The sequence below is a fragment of the Dendropsophus ebraccatus genome, chromosome 12 (assembly GCF_027789765.1).
Source record: "Dendropsophus ebraccatus isolate aDenEbr1 chromosome 12, aDenEbr1.pat, whole genome shotgun sequence".
NCBI classification, from domain to species: domain Eukaryota; kingdom Metazoa; phylum Chordata; class Amphibia; order Anura; family Hylidae; genus Dendropsophus; species Dendropsophus ebraccatus.
In genome coordinates, this window is record NC_091465.1 from 83,659,524 (window position 1) to 83,683,265 (window position 23,742).

General features: G+C 45.6%; 1 protein-coding gene across 2 annotated transcripts; it reads right to left on the reverse strand.

Moving 5' to 3' along the window:
• Positions 1–662: 662 nt before the first annotated feature.
• Positions 663–23,561, reverse strand: LOC138768568 (phospholipase A2 inhibitor gamma subunit B-like). 2 transcript variants are annotated; one of them, XM_069946477.1, is made up of 6 exons: positions 23,473–23,553; positions 21,606–21,769; positions 12,316–12,432; positions 12,093–12,230; positions 11,361–11,501; positions 663–1,069 (listed from the first exon to the last, which is right to left on the reverse strand). In XM_069946477.1, the coding sequence occupies exons 2-6, from the start codon at positions 21,661–21,663 to the stop codon at positions 873–875; spliced, it is 651 nt and encodes a 216-aa protein (XP_069802578.1). In that variant the 5' UTR covers positions 21,664–21,769; positions 23,473–23,553; the 3' UTR covers positions 663–872. The 2 variants fall into 2 exon arrangements, with proteins under 2 accessions (XP_069802578.1, XP_069802580.1); XM_069946479.1 differs by lacking the exon at positions 21,606–21,769 and having other exon boundaries at positions 23,473–23,561.
• Between the last annotated feature and the right edge of the window lie 181 nt (positions 23,562–23,742).

The window sequence follows — 23,742 nt, forward strand, 5'->3', positions numbered from 1 at the left end:
CGGCTGTTATATAGAACCCTTATGTCTGAGGGGCTAAATCTTCTCCTCCTTTATATAACTCTTGTCTCTTTGCCCTCCAGCTGCTGCAAAACTACAACTCCCATCATGCTTGGACAGCCAAAGCTTTAGCCTGTGTTAGCAAAAACCTCTCCCCATTCTCCTCCTCCTTCTCCTCCTCCTCCTTATACTTCTCTCGCTTCTCCTCCTCCCCACCTTCTTCTCCTCCCCCTCCTCTTCCTTTTCCTCCTACTCCTCCTTCCCCTCCTTCTTCTCCTCATCCTTCTCATCCTCCTCCTTCTTCTCCCCCTCCTCTTCCTTCTCCTCCACCCCCTTCCCGTTCTTCCCCTCCTCCTTTTTCTCCTCCTGCTCCTTCTCATCCTCCTCCTCCTCCTTCTCCTCCACCCCATTCCCGTTCTTCTCCTCATCCTTCTCATCCTCCTCCTTCTTCTCCTCCTGCTCCTTCTCATCCTCCTCCTTTTCCTTGTTATACTCCTCTTGCTTCTCCTCCTCCCCCTCCTTTTTCTCCTCCTCCTCCTCTTCCTCCTTTTCTCCCTCCTCCTTCTTCTCCTTTTCCTCCTCATTCTCTTCCCCCTTCTCCACCTCCTCCTCCCCCTCCTCTTTCTCCTCCTCCTCCTTCTCCTCTTCTCCTTCTCTTCCCCCTCCTCCTTTTTCTCCTCCTTCTTCTCCTCCTGCTCCTTCTTCTCATCCTCCTCCTCCCCCTCCATGTATTACATAGTGAACCATTTATATAAATGACAGGGGACGTGTTCGGCCTGTGTATATATACAATAGGGGGTGCTCTCATATAATAATATATTATAATATTTCATATAATCTTTATCTTATTAACCAGTTCAGGATCAGTTTTGGGACTAAAGACTCAAACATTTGAGTACAGCGAGTGCGGCCATGACAGTGGTGAGTCTGTGCTGCGGCCCCGCCGCTCCACTTATTACACAGGAATACTTGAACTTCATTTTCAGGATTCCAAATTGGATCCACTGGGTGCCGAGGGAGCAAATACTTTTAGTGGCGCATCCACGGACCGCTACTGATCTCCTTATGGGAGCTGCAAGACAGGAGGAAAGAAAGCAAACACTTCTTACTATAATACATAATCAATTCTCTATAGATAATAATTTAAAGGGGTCCTCTGGAAAACCCATTTTAAATACATTATTAAAGGTTTAAAACAGAAGGGTCCCCCGTTCTAGGTTCTCATATATTAGTAACAGTGGGGAGCAGCTGCAATAAGCATCTTTCATTGTAAAGGGCCCCACAGGTAGATGCATAACTGTTAGTACTCAGATACCCCCAGGACTTACAGTAGAGCCAAATAGTATAGCAAACATATAGCATGAGAGTTATCACAACACATATCAGCAACTCATCAATAGAGAATGATGAGGATGTAAATGAATGATAAAGGAATGGACTGAAACATAATGGACAGGAGCAGAAAAAAAAGGATCCTAGCTACACATCCCTAATCTTGCCCTAGAACTGTCCCTGAACACCAGGCACCATTATAGATTACTCACCCAGCAAATATTTCCTAGCTAGCTATCCTAAGGTTATGCGATGCCCTGGCCCCTGGGGGCCACTTCCGCAGTGCTGGTGTTATGAGCGGGCAATGACCGGGGCAGCTGCAGGGGTTATACTTGTCACGGTATAGGCCTGAGGGCGGCACAGCTGTAGAGCCGGTCTGTGGAATCTGCGGGTGATGATGGGCATGCGATTCTTCGCTGCACCTAGTCAGGGCACCAGTTAGTGGACACCAATGCCAGGGTTCAGTAACAGCGGTTTTATTATAGATGAGGTAACTAGTAGCAACAGTTCTGTCCGGATGCAACCGGGTATATAGCAGGCTTTGACAAATAAGGCAGGAGTGGTGCTGCATAGGCTGTGAGAATACGTGCCGGATGATGGGAGTAGGAGTATGAGAGAAATAGCGTTGCTGGGTGGATTAGCTTGAGAATAATACTTGCTGTGAATCCTTGCAGCGATGAGGAGAAATAACGGAATGACACCCAGATGAGAGAGAAGACTCCGGACACTTGAGCAGGCAGATACAGCCGGAGACTTGAATACAGCAGCAGAATCAGTCACTCTTCTTATGGTGAAGTGGGAGCTGCAGAGAAGAAGCCCAACTCCTCTGAGGCAGGAGAGGGACGACACACATCCTCCTTGCTTGGAAGCAGGGGGAAGACTAACTTGTTAGGAGGAAGTGGGAGGTCACATGGTTGCTCCTGGCCAGAGCTAGTCGGCCATTGGAGGAACCATGGTTACAGGTCACGTGATCAACAGCCTTGCATACCACTGTACAATGTAATAGTACATAGGAATACATGAGAATACACATGAGAATGCACATTACCAGAGAATACTAGGGGAAAACCAGCAGCAGTTGCAGTGCAAACACTTACCAGAACAGGCATTGACACAGCAAGAGAAATTGCCATAATAGGAGTAGTAGTCTGCATGTTCTGGGACACTGCATACCTCCCTAGCAAATTTGAGCCGACCTCGGCGAATCTAGAAGGCAGCAAACATGAATAGACTGGACAATCAAACGACAGGAATGAATGATGAGAGTGAGTGTGATGAGGTGTGTGTTTCCCACGCCCAAGGCACAGGTGTGAAGAGAGAGAGAATGAGAAACCCTAGTGGCAGGACTTCACCTAGGGGTGCCTAACGTACTCTGGTGACCAGGTAGCTAGTGCGTGAACCATCTGACGTGTAAGCCAGGACAACTTAACTGCTGGCGGGGGACCCTCAATATTCCAGCCAGTTAGACAGTAGGTTTTCTGTTAAATGTGTTACCCTACTGGAAAAGAGAACTGTGAAGACCTGTGTACTACCTTGGCGTGTCTGAGTAGTGTCTTGGATACCTGGAAGAGAAAAGAACAAAATAATAAAAGCAAACATACATGGGGAGCTCCCTTTCATACCACTCAATCACACACACAAGCACTCCACAGGCCAAACACACGAAAAGGTATCCAAGGTGCAATATGTATGGACAAGTGTGAAGGTTAGGTATGACTATGTGTGATAACTACTGTGTTGGGACAAGACAGAGGCGAACAAATACTGGAAACAAAAGGAAGGGAAACACAACAGACAACAAATACTGCGAGGTCTTGAAGAGAACTGGCTCACATGAATCTGAATGAAAATCTGAGAGAAATCTGCACACGAACTGGCTCAACTAAATCTTTCCAGCTATAGAGATAATAATACACAATACTGAGACTGGATGAGAAAATACACTCCTACATAACCTGGGCTTTCTCTGAGGTATATGTAAACTGACTTCTCTTACTCAGAGGAGGAGCTATCTGACTTAGACACTGGAAAATATACTGTTTTACAAAAGAGGCACTCTACTCTGAGGCAATCTATGTAACCTTGTGCTTACTCAGAGGAGGAAATACAAAGACTTCGATAACACTGGAATACAATAGTAGGAAAAGTGCAATAATGAAATAAGTGCAATAATACCCTGTGTGGAACACACAATCACAGGAAAGTGCATTAGGAAGGAATGGATTAAGTGTCTCTGTTAGGTAGAGTCTCTTTTAGGCAATTAGACATCGTCCATGTAAAAGGCTCTGGGACAGGCACTAGAGAACCTTTTGTTAGTGTAAGTGTCCATCAGCTCATGGCTGGTTAGTACAGGGAACTTGGTCAGGAGGACCAGGCACGAACCTTAAACGTTGCAGGAACTGGAACAAAACAGTTAGACAACAAAAACAGTTTAAGGGCTCTGGTCTCTGTAGCGAAGTGGAGGAATTCCTCTGGTAGAGCGCTCAGACCGTCTCAGCGGAGGATCCTCTTCAACAGTGATTGGTGCAGGTACCGGTGCAAGATCACCCCCAGTGTCTGGTTGTAGAGATGGAGTCGTTGGAGGCACAATTGGAAGTGGAGAAACCGCTGGAACGGGTACAGGGAACGCTGGATAGCCTACGGCCATGAGGAACGGTTCAACTTGGAACATTTCTTCCAGAGAGAGAGGTTTAGCTGGAGCTGCTGGGGGAGCCGGAGGCGTGGATGCAGGTACCGGACACGGTGCTGTAAGGCCCTGTAGGTCCTCCTTAGTGCAACGTTTTATCCTATTCCGATGCACCGTCTGTGGGGCTAGCCCAGGCTTTTTGACTGCATACACATCAGTCTCTGGGTAAGGGATAGAGGAGATGACATAGGGCTCAGGCTCCCAAAGGCTTTCAAGTTTGTGAGAGCGATGATATTTCTTTAGCCAAACTTTATCCCCCACTTGTAGTGGTGTGGCATTCGCCCTTAGGTTGTAGGCATCCTCTTGGCGCTGCTGAGCCTCCCCCATCCTCCGGTCAACAATTTCCCGGGCATCCTGGATTCTCCTCTGATGTTCCCGAACCCAGTCAGTTTCAGGTAGGGGGTTGAAGGTGTCAGGAGCTTGGACTCCAAGAGCACGGTCCTGAGGAAGTTGGCCTTGGCGGCCGAACATCAGGTAGAACGGGGAGTAGCCAGTGGAACAATGAGTGGTATTGTTATAGATCTCCACTAGTTCATCCAACAAGTGGGGCCACTCTACTCTCTTTGTCACTGAAGCCGTTCGGAGCATGTTGATAAAGACCTGGTTAACTTTTTCACACAGACCATTCCCTTGAGGGTGATAGGCCGTGGTGCGGAGCTTCTTACATTCATGGTAGGCACACAGCTCCTGGAAAAGTTGCGACTCGAAGGCCGGACCCCGGTCCGTCAGCAGAGACTCTGGGCACCCATAGTGCTTTACATACTCCTTGTAAAAAAGTAAGAGCAGTGGTCTTGGCGGTCAAGTCCCTGACAGGTACCACGACTACCCACTTGGAGTAGTGGTCAACCATGGTGAGGGCGTAGGTATACCCGCATCTTGTAGGGGCTAGCTTCACATGGTCCAGGGCGACTAGCTGATTCGGCCGGTGGGAGGTGATTGGATGCAAAGGGGCCCTGACTTCTCTTCCCCCAGCTTTGGAGATATTACAGGCAGGGCACTCAGCACACCAGTTCTCGATGTCAGCCCTCATCCCGATCCAGTAGAACCGCTGTCGGATAGTGGCCTCCGTCTTGTGTACCCCGAAATGACCGGACCGGTCATGGTAGGCATCTAGCACCATCTTAGCGTCTCGTCGGGGAATGAGGATCTGGTGGCACCTCTCCCCAGAGACCGGATCAAGAGAGTTCCGCAGGATCAGTCCCTTCTGTAAGAAGAGCCTCTTTCTTTGCCTCCAGAGTCGCCTTAGCTCGACATCAGGATAGGGCCTCTTTATCCGCATGGGGACCCGACCAGTAGAGAGGTAGTCATAGATCTCCCCCAGGACACGGGACTCTTCCTGGATGGTCTGCCACCTGGCCAAGTCTTGCGGGGCCCTAGGTGGAGGCGAAGGCGTTTCAGGCCCGGCTACATCAATAGCACTCTGGGTAGCGAACCTTTGATAGAAGGGAGGCATTTCTACGTCTTCCCAATCGCTGTCCTCTGGGGCCTCTTCGCCCTTGGATAGTCGGGACAGAAGGTCTGCATTGACGTTAGCCTTGCCACTGCGGTACTTAATTTCAAACTGGAAATTGGCCAGTCGAGAAGCCCACCGCTGCTCCAGGGCGCCCAGCCGAGCAGTGTTGAGATGCGCCAACGGGTTGTTATCCGTATAGATGGTAACAGGGGTGGCAGCCAGGTAGTCCTTGAACTTTTCAGTGACGGCCCACACTAGGGCTAGTAACTCCAACTTGAAGGAGCTATAATTGTTATCGTTCTTTTCAGCACCCCGAAGACTCCGGCTGGCATAAGCTACGACTCTCTCTTGGCCATCTTGAACCTGGGACAGCACAGCTCCCAGGCCTTGGAAGCTGGCGTCTGTGTAAAGCCGGAAAGGAAGGTTATAGTCCGGGTAGGCCAGGATAGGAGGCGTGGTCAACAGGCGTTTCAGGGTTTGAAAAGCAACCTCCTGCCGTTCGGACCACTCGACGGGGAGTCGTCGGTTGTAGCTTTCTCGAGGGCAACCCCGGAGTAACTCATTGAGGGGCTCGGCCACTTGGGCAAAGTGGGGAATGAAGCGGCGGTAATAGCCGGCAAATCCCAGAAAGCTTCTCACCTCCTTGACGGTCTTAGGGGTATCCCAGTGTTCCACAGCCGAGATCTTCTCTGGATCGGGTCGTATCCCCTCAGCACTCACAACGTGCCCCAGATAGTTCACTTGGGGTTTGAGAAGGTGGCACTTGGAAGGCTTGATTTTCAGGCCGTGATCGATTAGGACCTGGAACACTTCAGCCAGATGATGGACGTGATCTTCGTAGGTACGTGAATAGACAATCACATCATCTAGGTAGAGCAGGACACTCTGAAAGTTGAGATGGCCGAGACACCTTTCCATCAACCGCTGGAAGGTAGCGGGGGCGTTGCACAGACCGAAGGGCATGCTGGTGAATTCGAATAGTCCCATGGGGGTGGTGAAGGCCGTCTTCTCACGGTCTTCGGGTGCCATGGGCACCTGCCAGTACCCACTGGTGAGGTCCAAGGTGGAGAAGTAGGCGGCTGACCCCAAAGCAGCAATAGACTCTTCGATCCGGGGCAAAGGATAGGCATCCTTGTGGGTGATTGTGTTTATCTTCCTATAATCCACGCAGAACCGGATGTTACCGTCTTTCTTCCTCACGAGGACAATAGGGGCAGCCCACGGACTCTGACTTTCTTGGATAACGTTAGAGTCTTTCATCTCCTTGAGCAGTTTCTTGACCTGCTGATAGCTGGCAGGAGGGATTGGCCGATGTTTCTCTTTGATAGGCAAATGGTCCCCAGTGTTGATCCGATGCTGGACCAGGTTGGTCTTCCCGAAATCGAGGGAGTGTTTGCTGAAGGCCTCGTGATACCTTTTGGCCACCTTGAGGATGCCGTGGAGGTATTCAAGTGGGGTATTGGCATCGCCAATATGGAGTTCATCCCACCAAGGGGCGAGAGCCCTGTTTGAGTCCCTTTGAGTGCCACGGATGGAACTCTGATAGGCGATGGTCTCCTCACAGACGATGTCCTCAGGATCGAGTTGGTATAACATGGCCACGGTGGTGAACTTGGGTAGGTCAGCTGAGGAGTCTCCAAGGTTCACCAGACGGACAGGGACCTGACCATTGGAGACGGTCACCAGGCTTCTAGCGGCCCTGACAAGAGGTTGCCCCTCAATTTCAATAGCATCCAGAAGGGCCACATAATCAGCATTGTTGAGGCCTGGACGGACCCTGCACCAGATGAGGAACTCACTGTTAGCTGGAATGGTGATCGGACGAGCATCTCTAGTGCGGACACGGCAGATTTCTCCTCGAGGATTGGCAAATTTCCGCTGAGCGGCGAGCACCTTTATGGTCTTCTGAACGGCTTGCCTGTACTGAGGAGACATAGCACAAGACATAGAGGCATTCAAGGCATCCAACACTTCAGTGAATACATGACGGATAATATTCATGCCTAATACCACGGTCCCACTATCTCCCTGAGCCTCAGTAACAATGATACCCTGACGCGCTAGCTCCCGCTTCCCTATGCAGACAGTGGGTTCCCAGTAACCTAGTTGCACAATAGGACGACCATTACTAGCAATAAGTTTCAGACGGTATTTCTCAACTGGACCTAGGGTTCTCAGATCCCAATGTTCTTCAAACACATGCCTCGGGATAGTGGTAACCTGGGAACCTGTATCTACCAGAGCCTCCAGGGGGACTCCGTCCACCCAGAGAGTCACATGCGGGCATTGTGAGAGGAACCTTGAGAACCACTGTGCTTCCTGCGGGCCTGGATCTCGACCTCCTGGGTGTTGGCCCTCGGACCCAGGGGTAGCCCGTTTAACTGATAGCACTGAGAGCGGTAGTGTCCATGTCGCCTACAGTGGCGGCAATAGGGGCGCTCAGGGGATCTAAGTCTCGGTGGAGGAGGCCGATCGGGAACTGAATACTCAGGGCAGGGGTCCTGTGGTGGTGGAGGTGTTGGATAGGCCCCTTGTAGCCCCCTTAGGGCTTGGCAGAGAGAGTCAACCACTTGCGTAAGGAGAGCAGGGATCGCCGGTGAATTAGCCGGGATAGACTGTTGGGCAGCTTGTATAGCGGAAACTGGTGGAACCATAGTGGGCACTGGAGGTGAGGGTATAGGTCCCACCGGATCCGGGCAATCTGAACCTGGAGTACAGCCGGCACAGGGATTGTCAATGCCAACCACCCTCAGAGCCAGAGTCTTGAAGTCCAGGAAAGGCATTGTAGGGTTTTGGGCAGCTAGCATACGCAGTTGGCTCTGGATGAGTCTAGAGTCCACCCCCTCTATGAAGCGGTCAGTGATCATACTCTCCACAGCCGAGGGGTCTATGGTATCAACCTGTCTCAGGGCCCGGTAGGCAGATTGGAGTGCTAGTGCATAGTCTCTGAGGGTCTCACCTGGCCTTTGTCGTCGGTCATAAAACTTAAGGCGGACCTCCGTGGGTGACTGTACCTCAAATTCTTTACTCAGCCGGGTCAGGATCTGTTGTACATTAGCTTTCTCCGTAGCTGGCCATGACCGCACCTCCTCGGCAGCGGGACCCTCAAGTTGTCCTAGCAGCAACTGCACCTGCTGAGTGGGAGAGAGTGAGACAAGTTCAAGGGTGCGGGAAATTTTTTCCTTGAAATCAGCCAACGTATGGGGTTCTCCTTTATAACTGGGAAGATTGTTGGGCCCAATGAAGAATGGGACCGCTGCGGTAGCCATAGCAACGGGAGCCGCGGGAAGCCTTCTTCGGGCCGTCGGCGAACTGCCGGACCCGTCAGAGTCACTGTGATGGCCGGTGGACATGACGAGGGGTTCTGGTGTAAGGCGCCTGGAAGAAAGCAGGGGCGAGGAGAGCTTGCGGGAACAGCAGGCACCGATAGGCAGGGTGTCCGGGACCGGAGAGGAATAGGGCGGAAGTCAGCATCAACACTTCCGGCGGTCCGGGCACAATCTCCTTCCCTCCTGCAACAGAGGCTTGGATACTGCAGGGCCGGGGCGGAGCGCGCGCGCGCGCGAAGACAGTGCGTCACCGGCTGACTTGACCCCTTAGCAGGCCGCAGCGCGGCAATAGCAAAGTCTCTGGGGGGGATTAGCAGTACAGTTCTGGGGACACTGACAGTTGGCACAACACAGTCATTCAATCCTGTTCGTGACGCCAAATGCGATGCCCTGGCCCCTGGGGGCCACTTCCGCAGTGCTGGTGTTATGAGCGGGCAATGACCGGGGCAGCTGCAGGGGTTATACTTGTCACGGTATAGGCCTGAGGGCGGCACAGCTGCAGGGCCGGTCTGTGGAATCTGCGGGTGATGATGGGCATGCGATTCTTCGCTGCACTTAGTCAGGGCACCAGTTAGTGGACACCAATGCCAGGGTTCAGTAACAGCGGTTTTATTATAGATGAGGTAACTAGTAGCAACAGTTCTGTCCGGATGCAACCGGGTATATAGCAGGCTTTGACAAATAAGGCAGGAGTGGTGCTGCATAGGCTGTGAGAATACGTGCCGGATGATGGGAGTAGGAGTATGAGAGAAATAGCGTTGCTGGGTGGATTAGCTTGAGAATAATACTTGCTGTGAATCCTTGCAGCGATGAGGAGAAATAACGGAATGACACCCAGATGAGAGAGAAGACTCCGGACACTTGAGCAGGCAGATACAGCCGGAGACTTGAATACAGCAGCAGAATCAGTCACTCTTCTTATGGTGAAGTGGGAGCTGCAGAGAAGAAGCCCAACTCCTCTGAGGCAGGAGAGGGACGACACACATCCTCCTTGCTTGGAAGCAGGGGAAGACTAACTTGTTAGGAGGAAGTGGGAGGTCACATGGTTGCTCCTGGCCAGAGCTAGTCGGCCATTGGAGGAACCATGGTTACAGGTCACGTGATCAACAGCCTTGCATACCACTGTACAATGTAATAGTACATAGGAATACATGAGAATACACATGAGAATGCACATTACCAGAGAATACTAGGGGAAAACCAGCAGCAGTTGCAGTGCAAACACTTACCAGAACAGGCATTGACACAGCAAGAGAAATTGCCATAATAGGAGTAGTAGTCTGCATGTTCTGGGACACTGCAGTTACCCTAGATCTGTTTGTGAACACCATTAGAGGTCACTGTCCCAGCAAATGTCCCTATGATACTACCTAGCTATCCCTATTCTTACCCTAGATCTGTCCCTGAACACCAGACACCAATATAGATCATTGTCCCTAGAAATATCTCTATGACCCTAGTTCAATTTCCCTAATCTTACCCAAGATTTGTCCCTGAATACCAGACACCACTATAGCTCAACGTCCCTACAAATATCCCTATGATCCTAACAAGCTATCCCTATTCTTACCCTAGAACTGTCCCTGAGCACCAGACACCACTATAGCTCACTGTCCCTACAAATATCCCTATGCTAACTCTGCAACAAGCAGGGTTATGGCCCAGTGATAGGTCCAAACAGAATCAAATAGCTACACAACTATGTATACGAAAAAAGCAACAACAAAATACAGACACAAGGAGTAAGCAATGATGATAGATAGATAGATAGATAGATAGATAGATAGATAGATAGATAGATAGATAGGAGATAGATAGGTAGATAGATAGATAGATAGATAGATAGTAGATAGTAGATAGATAGATAGGAGATAGATAGATAGAGAGATAGATAGATAGATAGATAGGAGATAGATAGATAGATAGGAGATAGATAGGAGATAGATAGATAGATAGATAGGAGATAGATAGATAGATAGATAGATAGATAGATAGATAGATAGGAGATAGATAGATAGATAGATAGATAGATAGATAGATAGATAGATAGATAGATAGATAGACAGTAGATAGATATTCGAAAAATCAAATATTTCACTCGCTCATCTCTAGTAAAAATACAACAAACAGCCCTTTGATTCTAATAGGCGTTGTGTAATTCTCCATTTCCCCTCTGGGGAAACAGAAGACTTGCTGTGAGGTCTCGTCACAGAATACAGCTGATTTTTAGGGGTTCTTTAAATCTGGTGGCTGCATCATCATCTTTATATTGTCTACAAGGCCGAGAGATGGAGCAGCATTGTGCTTTTTGTGCTATAGAAATAAATAGTGTTGTTATTATTGTTATTATTATTATTATTATTATTACTATCATTTGTATTACTATTGTTGTTGTTATTATTATTATTATTATTATTATTATTACTATGATTGTTATTATGGTTCCTACTGTCTGTGGTCCACTCCTCCTCACTTGACTTCTCATGTGACCTTTGGTGGGGACGTTATACTCAAAGTTTGGATCAAGGAGTGAAACAAGGTGGAGAGGTGAATATTATCTTACCGTAATACTCGCTGGTCTGGAGCAGGCAGGCGTCCTCATCTCCGGTACAGTCTATGGTGTGCTTGGAGTAACACCACTTGGAGTGAGCAGACAGACACGTGCCGCAGCTCAGACCGTTCGGCTGAAAACTCTTCTCAGGTACTAAAAATAAATAAATAATAAATAAATAATAAACAAATAAATAATAAATAAATGAATTATAAACAAATAAATAATAATACATAAATAATAAACATACATAAATGAATGAATTATAAACAAACAAATAAATAATAAATAACTAAATAAAACAACTTGTAATGTCTTTGTCTTTTTTTGTTGAATAGAAGGAGAGCGGCAGTAGGGATGGTATACAGAGGCAGGGACGGTATACAGAGGTAAGAACAGTATAGAGAGGTAGGGATGGCATATAGAGGTAAGGACAGTATAGAGAGATAGGGATGGTATATAGAGGTAAAGATGATAGAGAGGTAGGGATGGTATAGGTAGGTAGGAATGGTATACAGAAGTACAGATGGTATATAGAGGCAGGGATGGTAATACAGTGGTATAGATGGTATAGAGAGGTAGGTATGGTATATAGAGGTAAGGACTGTATATAGAGGTAGGTATGGTATAGAGAGGCAGGGATGCTATAGAGAGATAGGGATAGTATACAGAGGTACGGATGGTATAAAAGGTGTGGATGGTATATAGAGGGACGGATGGTATACAGAGGTAGCCAATACTTACATACAGGGGGCGGTGGAGTACAGTTGTCTGTGTAACAGCAGGTTGTGCTTCTCCGTATTCTCCCATTGGAGGCGGTGATGCTGCCGGGGGAGTCACAGTGATGTCGGGGAGCACAGGACATGGTGAATACGGCCCCGTCTGTAATACACACACAGTATCAGGGATAGAGGAGTCCTAATACTCCTGACTGTAAGATATTGCTGTCTGATGATAAAGCACATACGTGTATTAGTCAGGGTGTACGAGGAGGCGCAGGCCTGATCCTCGGGGCACACCATGCTGGAGGCGTTACAGGAGGTGACATGGGAGCTGGTACACACCTTACATGTCAGAGCATCACCTAGAGAGAGAGAGAGAGAGAGAGGGGGGGGGGAGAGAGAGAGAGGAGGGGAAGGGGGGAGAGAGAGAGAGGGGGGGAGGGAGGGAGAGAGAGAGAGGGAGAGAGAGGGGGGAGAGATAGAGAGAGAGGGGGGGGGGAGAGAGGGAGGAGAGAGAGAGGGGGGGAGAGAGGGAGAGAGGGGGGGGGGGAGAGAGAGAGAGAGAGAGAGAGAGGGAGATAGAGAGGAAGGGAGAGAGAGAGAGAGAAGCTCCATCACTGTGTTATAACATCATACATACGCTTTCATCATTGTGTAGTCCCCCCCCCCCCCCCCCCCACACACACACTTCCCCACTAGACAAAAAGTCACAGGTCTCCATCATAACAAAAACAAGATTCTATCTATAATGTCCCTTTAGTGTTGTGCGGTGATATGCTGAGGGGTTGTGTTGCTGGGTGGTGTAGTGTAACCTTAGGGCTCACCTTCTGAAACCTTGCTGTCACGGTGGGGTCCGAGGGTGCTGGGGCGCTTGTCTTCTTCAGCATACATGCAGGGACATATAATTTTTAATAAAAGTCTTCACACAATAGCGGTGAAAGTATATCAAGACTTAACTTGAAGGATAACTATGTACAATCCAATACAGGGGCGTCTAATGACGGCAAACTGTTGGCTCCCGTTTATGTGGTACACCCCAATACATCTTTTATGTATATATTACAATATTGCTTATATTGTTTATGTATATATTATGCATTTTCAAGTGATTTTTTTAACACTATACAGGCTTGCTGCCTGTGTTATAAAGCAGATAGCATGTAGCATGTAAAATGGTCGGCCCTCGCACATGTTCACATCAAATTTGGCACTCTTCGAAAAAAGTTTGGACATGCCTGCTATACATGTATGCACTCGTATTTGTATTTCATTATACACTGATAGATTCACCTGGATGTGTCTAACCACTACTCCGGCCCGATTGGCCCCTTACTTTGATTGATATCTGAATTCACCTATCACGTTTTGCTTTATCACTATGTGTGGATATTTAAATGATCACCTGAGTTCATTACCTTGCACTTGAAAATGGCGGATACCCCGCCGAAAGGTCGTGCTATGCTGTGCTGCACTTGTTGAATGTTTTGTTCGATTTGAATAAATCATCACGTTTTTCAAGCCATTGGTGTGCCGCTGTCTCCTATCTATCTATCTATCTATCTATAAGTAAATTCAGCAGCACTCAGGAGAATAAGGGTGCCAGGCAAGGAACTCCAACCTCGAGCCCACTTGTAGATATGTAAAGTAGATTGTCGGCACTCCGGATAACGTGAAAAAACAGTGTAAATTTATTCAAAGTTGTCACAGCATTACAGGAAGGCAACGTTTCTGTGGCCTCTCGCCACCATTTTCAAGCCAAATAAAGTGAACATACCACACTCTTAAATACAGGTGCTTAATCAAAAGGCAAACAGTTCATTGGACAAGTGATACAAAATCTTATTGGTCAATCCCATGTGCTAATTACAAAGTATTCCACACATGTGGTTAGGTATACTGCAAATATAAACAAATAAATAGTGAAAAGTGTTTTACAAGGTGAAATATACACAACAGTGATTAAAGTCCATACTAAGTCTCTCCAACGTCCTGTAGGACGCAATAGTATGCTTGAAAAATAAATAAACAAAGTAATTGCAAGGTTTCCGGGACACTTAGGAACGTAGCTGGCTGCTAGAGCTGGGGGAGCGTCATGTTACTAAGGAGACTGGTGACATCACTCTGGATCTCCTCCTCCATTCAAATGAACTGGGAGCATGAGTAAATAAACATCAGGGTGACAGCTGATAAGCAGTATGGATACGCCGGCATCACATTAGCTGACATGGCAGTCAGCAAGACTAACGTAAGATCAAAGATACCGCTCTGTGTGTTTTCATTCCAGGTGTCTAGCAGCCTTCATGGACGCTCCACTCAGTAATCAGGACCCGACAGGTCGCTGTAGGAAAACCTTATGTGTGAACAGGGATCTAATTGTTAGCCGGCATTGCAGTCAGCACCACATTAGCTGGCATGGCAGTCAGCAAATTCGTGGTCAGATAACTTGCAGCCTTCATGGAAAAAAAACGCTTCTAATGTGAACACGTACTTAAGCACAGCTCCCAGCAAAAAATAAAAAGCTTCCTCCATGCTCAAAATTATGCGAGCCAGTTTCTTGTTCCCATCGTGTCTCGTCTACAGAATCTGTAAAGTAAGTAAAGGAGAGATAAACAATATTATTAATGGTAATAATGCAAGCGTGGATTTTTTCAGTTCACTTATTACTGATCGATACTTCAAAGAAAGCAGGTGATGGTGCCAGATATGCTCATCTATTAAGATGTTTTGCAACCTTGTATTCAACATTTAACCCATATTCACCTCTAGCTTCAGTATTGAAAATCCATTCAAGTTCTCTTTTTTTAAAATTAGTGCCCTGTCCCCTCCTCTGTTTAGGGGACCAATTCTGTCAACGACCATGAATCTGAGGTCCCACTCTGAGTGTCCTTTCTCGACAAAATGTTTGGCTACAGGTAAGTCTATTTTTTTACTCCTGATTGTATAACGGTGCTGATTCAACCTAGTTTTGAGGTCCCATGTGGTCTCACCCACATATATAAATCCACATGGGCACCACAAATGTATATTACCCAGTCAGACACACATGTAAGATATTAGTTGATCTTAAATACTTTCTTTGTAATTGGGTGTATGAATTCAGGACCTTTTTTCATTATTTTGCAGTTTACGCAATTTAAACAGGGGAATGACCCAGTGTTTTTTTGCCAAGGAAAGTTTGAGATGTTTTCCGTGTCATTTTTAGTGTAGATTTGACCAATTGGTCACGTAAATTCCTCCCTCTTCGGTATGACATAAGAGGGGGGGAATGGAAGTCAGGGATGTTTCTATGGCTGTCTCTAACCACATACCAGTAACGGTTAATGATAGAACTAATTCTTGGTGAGAGGTCAGTATACGTTGTGACAAATGGTATTCTGTTTAGTGAGTTATCCTTTTTTCTATCCTCCAATAGTTTGTCTCTGTCATGACTTGTGATGTCCTCTTTACATTGGTCAAGTAATTTGTCAGGGTACCCTCGTTCTTTAAAGTCATTGCTCATTCTAATCAGTGTTTTATCTAAATCAGTGGGTTTCTGAATAATGCGCTTGGCCCGAAGCATCTGGCTACGAGGGAGGCTCCTGACCATACGTCGTGGGTGACAACTGTCATACCGAAGTGTATTGTTGCAATCTGTTGGCTTGGTGTATATGTCTGCATTAAGTTTGTCATTGTCCCTAGTAACTAAAACGTCAAGGTAGTTTATAGAGGTATAGTCACAATGCATGGTAAATTTTATGGTTCTGTCAATAGTGTTTAAATAGTTAACAAATGTAACAAGTTGTGTCATGTCCCCCAACCACAGCATGAAAACATCATCTATATACCTTTTCCACATTCCCACACATTGGAAATGGGATGATGTATAGATACATGTTTCTTCCAGATGTGCCATTACTATGTTTGCGTAGGTGGGTGCATAATTCGCACCCATCCCTACGCCACGTCTCTGCAAAAAGATTTCATCATTGAACATGAAGTAATTATTGGTTAAGGCAATATCAAGAATCTGTAAAATAAAATCCTCTTCCTTAGGAATTAGTTGTAAGTCCCCCAATTTTTTGGCAACTGCTTCTCTCCCCATTTGTTTATCTATGGAGGTGTAAAGGCTCACTATGTCGAGCGTGACAAGAATGCACTGTGTAGGTATCTCAATAGAACCAATCTCACGCAAAAATTGAGTGGAGTCCCTTAAGTATGATTTGGTACAAGTAGCAAGTGGCCTAAGTACTTTATCCAAAAATATTGAGATGTGGTTAGTAACCGACTCTCTGCCTGAAACAATCGGGCGTCCCGGTGGATTGACCGGGTCCTTGTGTAATTTAGGCAAAAAATAGATAATTGGTGTTCTAGGATTCTCCACTACTAAAAAATCAGCAAGTTTGTCATCAATAATATTGTGTGCTAGTGCCTCTTGCGTTACTGCCTTAATGAGCTTAGTAATATGAAATTTGGGGTCATTGTGTACCAATGTGTATACATCAGCGTCATGTAGCTGCCTATATGCTTCCTGCAGATATGCCTCCTTGTTCATAACAACGATTGCTCCGCCTTTGTCGGCCGGTTTTATCACAATCTCATTGTTGTTCATCAATTCCTTCAAGGAGGCCATATCTGAGGAGGTTAGATTAGGGTGTAAAATTTTACACCCTAATCTAACCTCCTCAGATATGGCCTCCTTGAAGGAATTGATGAACAACAATGAGATTGTGATAAAACCGGCCGACAAAGGCGGAGCAATCGTTGTTATGAACAAGGAGGCATATCTGCAGGAAGCATATAGGCAGCTACATGACGCTGATGTATACACATTGGTACACAATGACCCCAAATTTCATATTACTAAGCTCATTAAGGCAGTAACGCAAGAGGCACTAGCACACAATATTATTGATGACAAACTTGCTGATTTTTAGTAGTGGAGAATCCTAGAACACCAATTATCTATTTTTTGCCTAAATTACACAAGGACCCGGTCAATCCACCGGGACGCCCGATTGTTTCAGGCAGAGAGTCGGTTACTAACCACATCTCAATATTTTTGGATAAAGTACTTAGGCCACTTGCTACTTGTACCAAATCATACTTAAGGGACTCCACTCAATTTTTGCGTGAGATTGGTTCTATTGAGATACCTACACAGTGCATTCTTGTCACGCTCGACATAGTGAGCCTTTACACCTCCATAGATAAACAAATGGGGAGAGAAGCAGTTGCCAAAAAATTGGGGGACTTACAACTAATTCCTAAGGAAGAGGATTTATTTTACAGATTCTTGATATTGCCTTAACCAATAATTACTTCATGTTCAATGATGAAATCTTTTTGCAGAGACGTGGCGTAGGGATGGGTGCGAATTATGCACCCACCTACGCAAACATAGTAATGGCACATCTGGAAGAAACATGTATCTATACATCATCCCATTTCCAATGTGTGGGAATGTGGAAAAGGTATATAGATGATGTTTTCATGCTGTGGTTGGGGGACATGACACAACTTGTTACATTTGTTAACTATTTAAACACTATTGACAGAACCATAAAATTTACCATGCATTGTGACTATACCTCTATAAACTACCTTGACGTTTTAGTTACTAGGGACAATGACAAACTTAATGCAGACATATACACCAAGCCAACAGATTGCAACAATACACTTCGGTATGACAGTTGTCACCCACGACGTATGGTCAGGAGCCTCCCTCGTAGCCAGATGCTTCGGGCCAAGCGCATTATTCAGAAACCCACTGATTTAGATAAAACACTGATTAGAATGAGCAATGACTTTAAAGAACGAGGGTACCCTGACAAATTACTTGACCAATGTAAAGAGGACATCACAAGTCATGACAGAGACAAACTATTGGAGGATAGAAAAAAGGATAACTCACTAAACAGAATACCATTTGTCACAACGTATACTGACCTCTCACCAAGAATTAGTTCTATCATTAACCGTTACTGGTATGTGGTTAGAGACAGCCATAGAAACATCCCTGACTTCCAATCCCCCCCTCTTATGTCATACCGAAGAGGGAGGAATTTACGTGACCAATTGGTCAAATCTACACTAAAAATGACACGGAAAACATCTCAAACTTTCCTTGGCAAAAAAAACACTGGGTCATTCCCCTGTTTAAATTGCGTAAACTGCAAAATAATGAAAAAAGGTCCTGAATTCATACACCCAATTACAAAGAAAGTATTTAAGATCAACTAATATCTTACATGTGTGTCTGACTGGGTAATATACATTTTGTGGTGCCCATGTGGATTTATATATGTGGGTGAGACCACATGGGACCTCAAAACTAGGTTGAATCAGCACCGTTATACAATCAGGAGTAAAAAAATAGACTTACCTGTAGCCAAACATTTTGTCGAGAAAGGACACTCAGAGTGGGACCTCAGATTCATGGTTGTTGACAGAATTGGTCCCCTAAACAGAGGAGGGGACAGGGCACTAATTTTAAAAAAAAGAGAACTTGAATGGATTTTCAATACTGAAGCTAGAGGTGAATATGGGTTAAATGTTGAATACAAGGTTGCAAAACATCTTAATAGATGAGCATATCTGGCACCATCACCTGCTTTCTTTGAAGTATCGATCAGTAATAAGTGAACTGAAAAAATCCACGCTTGCATTATTACCATTAATAATATTGTTTATCTCTCCTTTACTTACTTTACAGATTCTGTAGACGAGACACGATGGGAACAAGAAACTGGCTCGCATAATTTTGAGCATGGAGGAAGCTTTTTATTTTTGCTGGGAGCTGTGCTTAAGTACGTGTTCACATTAGAAGCGGTTTTTTTCCATGAAGGCTGCAAGTTATCTGACCACGAATTTGCTGACTGCCATGCCAGCTAATGTGGTGCTGACTGCAATGCCGGCTAACAATTAGATCCCTGTTCACACATAAGGTTTTCCTACAGCGACCTGTCGGGTCCTGATTACTGAGTGGAGCGTCCATGAAGGCTGCTAGACACCTGGAATGAAAACACACAGAGCGGTATCTTTGATCTTACGTTAGTCTTGCTGACTGCCATGTCAGCTAATGTGATGCCGGCGTATCCATACTGCTTATCAGCTGTCACCCTGATGTTTATTTACTCATGCTCCCAGCTCATTTGAATGGAGGAGGAGATCCAGAGTGATGTCACCAGTCTCCTTAGTAACATGACGCTCCCCCAGCTCTAGCAGCCAGCTACGTTCCTAAGTGTCCCGGAAACCTTGCAATTACTTTGTTTATTTATTTTTCAAGCATACTATTGCGTCCTACAGGACGTTGGAGAGACTTAGTATGGACTTTAATCACTGTTGTGTATATTTCACCTTGTAAAACACTTTTCACTATTTATTTGTTTATATTTGCAGTATACCTAACCACATGTGTGGAATACTTTGTAATTAGCACATGAGACTGACCAATAAGATTTTGTATCACTTGTCCAATGAACTGTTTGCCTTTTGATTAAGCACCTGTATTTAAGAGTGTGGTATGTTCACTTTATTTGGCTTGAAAATGGTGACGAGAGGCCACAGAAACGTTGCCTTCCTGTAATGCTGTGACAACTTTGAATAAATTTACACTGTTTTTTCACGTTATCCGGAGTGCCGACAATCTACTTTACATATCTATCTATCTATCTATCTATCTCTCTCTATCTATCTATCTCCTATCTATCTCCTATCTATCTATCTATCTATCTATCTCCTATCTATCTATCTATCTATCTATCTATCTCCTATCTATCTATCTATCTATCTATCTATCTATCTATCTATCTCCTATCTATCTATCTATCTATCTATCTATCTATCTATCTATCTATCTCCTATCTATCTATCTATCTATCTATCTCTATCTATCTATCTATCTATCTATCTATCTATCTATCTATCTATCTATCTATCTATCTCTCTCTCTCTCTCTCTCTCTCTATCTATCTATCTCCTATCTATCTCCTATCTATCTATCTATCTATCTATCTCCTATCTATCTATCTATCTATCTATCTATCTATCTCCTATCTATCTATCTATCTATCTATCTATCTATCTATCTATCTATCTATCTATCTATCTATCTATCTATCTCCTATCTATTATCTATCTCCTATCTATCTATCTATCTATCTATCTATCTATCTATCTATCTATCTATCTCCTATCTATCTATCTATCTATCTATCTATCTATCTCCTATCTATCTATCTATCTATCTATCTACTATTTAGTATATAAATGATGATTCTAGAACTGATGAATTTTGTGGGTAAAAACAAATAAACAAAAACTAAACAGAACTGCTGCTACAATCTGACTTCCTGCTGTTTTCCCCCTGCAGTACATGGCTGTGGCAGCAGGTGGCGCTCAGTAACCGTGCAGAAGGGAGATCCCTGTGTAGTAACAATGTGCAGCCCTCCCCAGTACAGAGCCTGTGACTGATCTCATATACAGGGGGGGAGCGTCCCAGATACAGATCTTTCTATGTGTAGCTCATCCCTGGGGGGTGTATATACCCTCTATATAGTATATTATATATACTCAGTATACAGTGCGCTGCCTCCAGCCTGGCCTCATCATGTGACTCCTTCTGTCCAGAGGCGGAAACATCTGTTCTCCTATCCTGGGATTGTTGTGGAGGCCAGGTCCTGGGGGGGCGGCGGGTGTCAGGGCGAGGTCAGGAGGAATGTCCTGTCCCAGACCCCACAACCTGCCGTACTACGCCCCTGATGTGTCTATGTGACTTTACATAGGACTGCAGGTGACTCCATTACATTGTCTCGCTGTAAAGAGTTAACTGTTGCTCCTAAGGAACAGCTGTGAGGGCGGCTACTTCGTCTTTCTGATGAAGCAGCAGAGCCGAGTTTGTCATAAGGCGCAAATTTTGCTGATCTCAAACTGTGTCTTGCGGTTTTACATAGGACTACAGCTACGGTAGACATAATGTAGTCACAAGGAACACAAAGGAATCGGTTCTCTTCAGCTCTGCTACATCTGCGTGTAAACACGCCAATTTTTTTTAGAAGACGTAGCACAGTAGAGTTTGTCATTAAGCACAGGTGATCACGCTATTTTGCATAGGACTGCAGGCACTGAACTTATGGCGGCACACTGGGTCGGCACTGCTACATATCTGTTTAGATAGTAGATCTCTGACGCCTCCTCCCCTTTGAGGTCCCTATGGAAACACTTCCTGTCCCAGTGCTTCAGAGCTGTCATGGGACACATAACAATCCACAACCTTGTCCGCATAGTCACATATTCCTAGATACAATCCATGGTAAAGGGGTCTCCCTACACTAATAGGTGGGGTTCTCCTTTAAGGTAGACGCTGATATAGTATTAGGAGACGGCAGAAACAATGTGGTGTGGATGGAAAAGAGGATGGCGGAGGGCTTCTGTCTATATGGGGCAGTAATCCTATAGACAAGACCCCACGGGGTTGTCTTAAAGGAACAGTACTGTATATCAGCACCGAGCTGGTGACAGGACACACAGGGCGTTAGAAGAGAAGAAAACTTACCGGGAGTCACCAAAACGGATAAGACCCATAAAAGTCCAGGGAGCGGTCCCGTCCCCATCCCGAGAATCCGGAGAGAAGACAAGAGGGACGGAGACTCCTCAGATCATGCCGGGAATGTTCACATGTCAGTGCAGCAGGGTGGGGGCAGCCATGGGGACGTCACACTTGGCAGATTATATCACAATAAACAGTAAGGTCAGTGCTATGCAGCTTAAAGGGATTCTCCTCTGTGGACTCTTCACTCACAGTAACCTGACGGGACCCCAGTGATCTGGTGATCAGGTGCAGCAAGTGTTCAGCATTCCTGTAGCGTCACCACAGGGGAACTTAAAGGGGCATTCCGAGTTAAAAAAAAATAATTTACAATGTGTGCACAGACGGAGATTTTTTCATGAACTATTTTACTGCCCTATTTTGTTTTTATTTTACTGTGTGTGACCCTCATGGAGCTGCGGAGATAAACCTCTTTCCCAGGCCGGATTAGTCTTTCAGGGACCCAGGAAAGCTGGGTAACTCACACACCAGCTATCATCTATACAGAGTAAGCAGAGCTCCAGAACACTTGGAATCGTGTATGTCCCATTGGCTTGGACTGGTAATGGGAAATCCCTCCTGCCTAAATAGGTAATATTGACATTCAGACACCTGGGAAAGCTGGGTCACTTTTATTATAGCCTGGAATGGATGCTACAATGAGTGTAAATAAATGGTTGCACCAATATATATATATATATATATATATATATATATATGCACAGACAGATAAAGATGTGTCCTAAACACCCAGGGGCACCGTCCTCTTGGGTATTAAAGTGAATGGGCTCTAAGCCCCGATTCTTTTCCTGAAAACCAGGGGTGAGCTCATAGAGAGATGTCAGCCGATCCTCAGATGAGGATAGGACAAGGAGATATTCCTTTGGCGGGAAGATATTCAGCTTTCTGCAATATGTGATGGACCCCCAACTCTCAGGGAAAATGATTGAAATAAAAGAACAACATAAAGACAGGACATATTGTAATCAGGTGTCACAGGGTCACAATTATATTTATAATCAAACGACACTGGAAACAACAGACCCCCGACTCAATAAGAGCCACCCTCCAGCTCTCAGGTGAGGAAAAACCCACTGTGGAGGAAACCTTGAGGAAGCCATGGCTGAAGAGCTGCCCCTTCCCTGGGGTTAGAGGGTAATACTAATATAAATTTTATCTAATTTAAAAACAGGAAACATAGAATATAAATCTACTACTACAGAACAGATAACAATTATTATACTGCACGAGAAATCGTGAGACGTTTTGTTAGTCAATGTTTTTTTTTTTTGCCCGTCACTGTACAGATCTATAATTCTCTGAAGGGCTGAAGGATTATGGGTGGAGAAAAACATATTCTGGAAAATCCCTTTAAAGGATAAAGAATGAGGAATGAGACTCTAAGTGCAACAATAGGGAGGATAGAAGGAAGGGAGGAGTGTGACGTCATTCCTGGCAGAGGAGATCTCACTAACTGCAGAAGGAAGGCAAACTGCCTGGGAGAGTCCTGCTACCGTACTGCCACCAGGGGGCAGGATGGGGCTGTAGCCAGTGGTTAGGTGCTGGTTAAGGAGCAGGTAATGGATTAATGTGACTTTTTATCTATTCTGAATAGTTTTACTTTAGGACAAATCACAAATATTGACACCAAGCCACCCCGGGTCACATATTACAGTCAAGCCTTTCCAGTATTCCCCATGTTATACCATGCAGCAATGTAGGGATATTAGCGCAGAAGCTGGATGTGAGAATGACTGGGATAACCTACTGGGTACTAAAAGAAGGCAATGTAAGAAAAGACTGGAAAGATATAAGCTATGACTAGATGACTGACCTGGGTGTTATCATATGGTGGTGGTCTATTAGGGAATGTAGCTGCAGAGGTCCAGTGGTCGTGCTTATATGAGGAATGGAGATGGGGAGGTCCAATGGTGGTGCTCTAATGGGAATTTTAGCTGCAGAGGTCCAGTGGTGGTGCTCCTATAATGAATGGAGATAGGGAGGTCCAATGGTGGTGCTCTTATGAGAAATGGAGATAGGGAGGTCCAATGGTGGTGCTCTTATGAGGAATGGAGATGGGGAGGTCCAGTGGGGTTCTCTAATG